This window comes from Pteropus alecto, unplaced genomic scaffold (assembly GCF_000325575.1).
Source record: "Pteropus alecto unplaced genomic scaffold, ASM32557v1 scaffold45, whole genome shotgun sequence".
Taxonomy (NCBI): Eukaryota; Metazoa; Chordata; class Mammalia; order Chiroptera; family Pteropodidae; genus Pteropus; species Pteropus alecto.
In genome coordinates this window covers 31,012,570-31,015,527 of record NW_006442491.1, presented here as the reverse complement: position 1 = coordinate 31,015,527, position 2,958 = coordinate 31,012,570, and the positions used below count along the sequence as shown (strand labels likewise).

Here is a 2,958-nt window from a genome sequence, read left to right as displayed (position 1 = left end):
TTACCTGAGGTGGTCAGGGAAGGCTTCTTTGAGGAGGTGACATTTGAGCTGAGACCTGGAGGATGAAAAGGAAGGGGTGGGAACGGGAAGTGCAAAGGCCCTGAGGCAGGCAGGAGTATGACATTTTTTAAGAGGGAAAGGTAGTGGGGGTGGCTAAAGCATAATAAGTGAAGGACATAGGAGACGAGATCAGTGAGGATGGGGCAGTTTCTTCAGGGCTTTGTCCTCCTGTGGGCAGAGTTTGGGTTTTTTTTCTGAGAATAATGGAGAAGCCCATGGAGAGTTTTAAGTAGAAGACTGACATGATATGATCAACCCTCCTGACTCTCCACAGTTATCTTTCTGGGCCCTTATTTCTTCCTGCTTGTCTGTTTCTTCATTCTTTCTGTTCATCCATCCATCTAGCCATCCGTCATTCATTCTCCCTCCCATCTACCCAGTTATCTCTCCACTTATCAACCCATCCACTCATGTCCCCTGCCACCCACCTACTCACCAGCCTTTCCAGCCACATGTCATTTATTTGTCTGGAAAATCATCCATTTATCCATTTACTTTTCATTCATTACCTACCCACTCATATGTCCATCTATTCATCCTCTCATCCATCCATCCATCCATCCATCCATCCATCCATCCATCCGTCCGTCCGTCCGTCCATCCATGCAGCTTGTGGTAGGGCCTGGGGCCTGGTCACACCCACCTCTATGCTGTTGGTCATGGGGAGAAGCATGAGGCCTCAGCAGAACCCCCAGGGCTGTGGACCCCTAAGCTTTGCTCCCCTGTGGGAGGTTTTAGCTGCCATTCTTGGGAGTGGGTGGGGCTAGGCCAACTTAGTGCCTGTCCCTGGAGTCCCAGGACTGGGGAGGTCCTCTCACCCGCATCTTATATTCCCGGCAGTGAGTTTGTTGCGTGGCTCTTGGAAATTGGTGAAATCAGCAAGACTGAAGAAGGAGTCAACTTGGGCCAAGCCTTGCTGGAGAATGGTATTATCCACCATGGTGAGTGGGGGGCTGGGCCCAGGTGAGCCGAGGGGTGGGAACAGACCCCTCCCGTGCTGCGCTCCCCCTAACTCAGAAGCCATTACTTCACTTGCGTGCAGCCGCCCTGTTCCCTGGGCACGACGGGACCCCAGGAACATGGGTGCTCTCGTAAAATTAACTGCTCACGGTGCTGGAAGACTCAGCTCTCGCCTGGGGCACCAGCAAAGTGGGAACAAACACCTCGAAAAGGTCGGGGCAGGGGAGTGGAATTTTATATCTGTTCCTCCAGAAAAAGCAGGGACCATTCGTTTAAGTTGATTGAGAGCCTGTTCTGTGCCAGGCACCGTCCACACAGTGGTGAACGGGACAGATGAAACTCTTGTCCTCATGGGGCCAAACTTCTAGTTGTGGGGAGAAAATAGTAAACAAGATAAGTAGACAGCCAGCGCAAAGTCCCCAGGACAGAGTATATAAGTGGTTTGTTCAAGGAGCAGCAAGGAGGCCATGGAGTGGGCAGGGGAAGTGTTGGAGATGCGGTCAGAGGGCACTAGGCCAAGGGGAGCGTTTAGGGAATGAGGTCCAGGACCTTATAGGGGGATGGTAGGGTCTGTGGCTTTACTCTGAGTGAGGTGTGATGCCATGGCTGAGTTCTGAGTAGAGGAAAGACTTGCCCCGGCTCAGACTTCAACAGGGTCCCTTTGGCTCCCATGTGGAGAGTGGACTGTTGTGCCGAAGGGTGGTAGCGGGGTGCCCAGTGAGGAGGCAGCTGTGATATTCCAGGCGGGAGAGGAAGGTGGTTTGGGCCGGGCCGGGAGTGTAGAGTCAGATTCTTAGTTTTGAGGAAGAGTCTGCAGGATTTCCTGATGGATCCAGTGTTGGAGGCGAGGGGAAGAGAGAACCACCAAGGGCAACTCAAGGCCATCGTGTAGATGGCTGCATCCGGCCCCACGATGTGGCCTCAGACCCACCACACTCAGTCCCAGCACATGCTCTGGTGACCTCGCTCCAAGCAGATGCTGGGCTGGTTGGGTCCCAGCACAGGCTGGATCAGGGCCATTTCTAGGCCTCTCACGAGACCTGCGGATGCCTCAGCCCCAAGCCGCAGGTCTCAGCAGGGCCCCTCACGTGGCGTGGGCAGGGAGTGCAGTGAAACTGCGCTTGGCCACTGAGTGGAGGGTGATGGTGGTCGGCGTGGGTCAGGAGGGGCCGAGGGGGTGTCCCAGCATCACCGTCCCCCTGGGTCCCGTCCCTCCAGTCTCTGACAAGCACCAGTTCAAGAACGAGCAGGTGATGTACCGTTTCCGCTACGACGATGGCACCTACAAGGCCCGCAGTGAGCTGGAGGACATCATGTCCAAGGTAGGGAGTCCCCCATCCCGACCCCACGACCCTCACCCCTCGGTCACTGCAGAGAGGGCCTGTGCCCCAGTGGCCCGTTCTCCTCCTCCACTGCCCTCACCAGCTCCCTCCCCGCCTCCCCCCACCTGTCCTGTCCTGTCCTGTCCTGTGAGCCAGCTCTCCCCGCAGCCTGGACTGGGAGGCCCACGAAGGATGCGGCCTGATTCCAGACTCCGTTTTTTTCTTTCAGGGCGTGAGGCTTTACTGCCGTCTTCACAGCCTCTACACCCCTGTGATCAAGTAAGTTACTCTCTCTCTAGGCTTCGGTTTCACCTCTTCCTCTTTCAGCTGTGTGGCCTTGAGCTGGTCACTTAACCTCTCTGACCCACAGCTTCTTCTCCATCCGATTGGGCTAAAAATTGAACCTACCCTGTAGGTCTATTGTTAGGGCTCAGTGACGTAATTTTGGGGAAACACCGCAGCGTAGTGGTGAACGGTGTCAGTTCTGGAGCCCGACAGGCTGAGTTTGAATCTCAGCCTGCTGGTGACCGGCTGCGTGACCTGGGTGGCCACTTCACCTCCTCGTACCTCCGCTTTTTCCTCTGTGCAGTGGGGTCTTTGCGCTTGCTGTTCCCTC

General features: G+C 55.5%; 1 protein-coding gene across 1 annotated transcript in view; it reads left to right on the top strand.

Moving 5' to 3' along the window:
• Positions 1-2,958, top strand: part of PREX1 (phosphatidylinositol-3,4,5-trisphosphate dependent Rac exchange factor 1) — a 184,816-nt gene that overhangs the window by 132,937 nt on the left and 48,921 nt on the right. Inside the window, exons 12-14 of the mRNA XM_025039736.1 lie at positions 901-1,001; positions 2,239-2,342; positions 2,572-2,621. Coding sequence (XP_024895504.1) covers positions 901-1,001; positions 2,239-2,342; positions 2,572-2,621 — 255 coding nt within the window. The remainder of the gene's footprint in view (positions 1-900; positions 1,002-2,238; positions 2,343-2,571; positions 2,622-2,958) is intronic.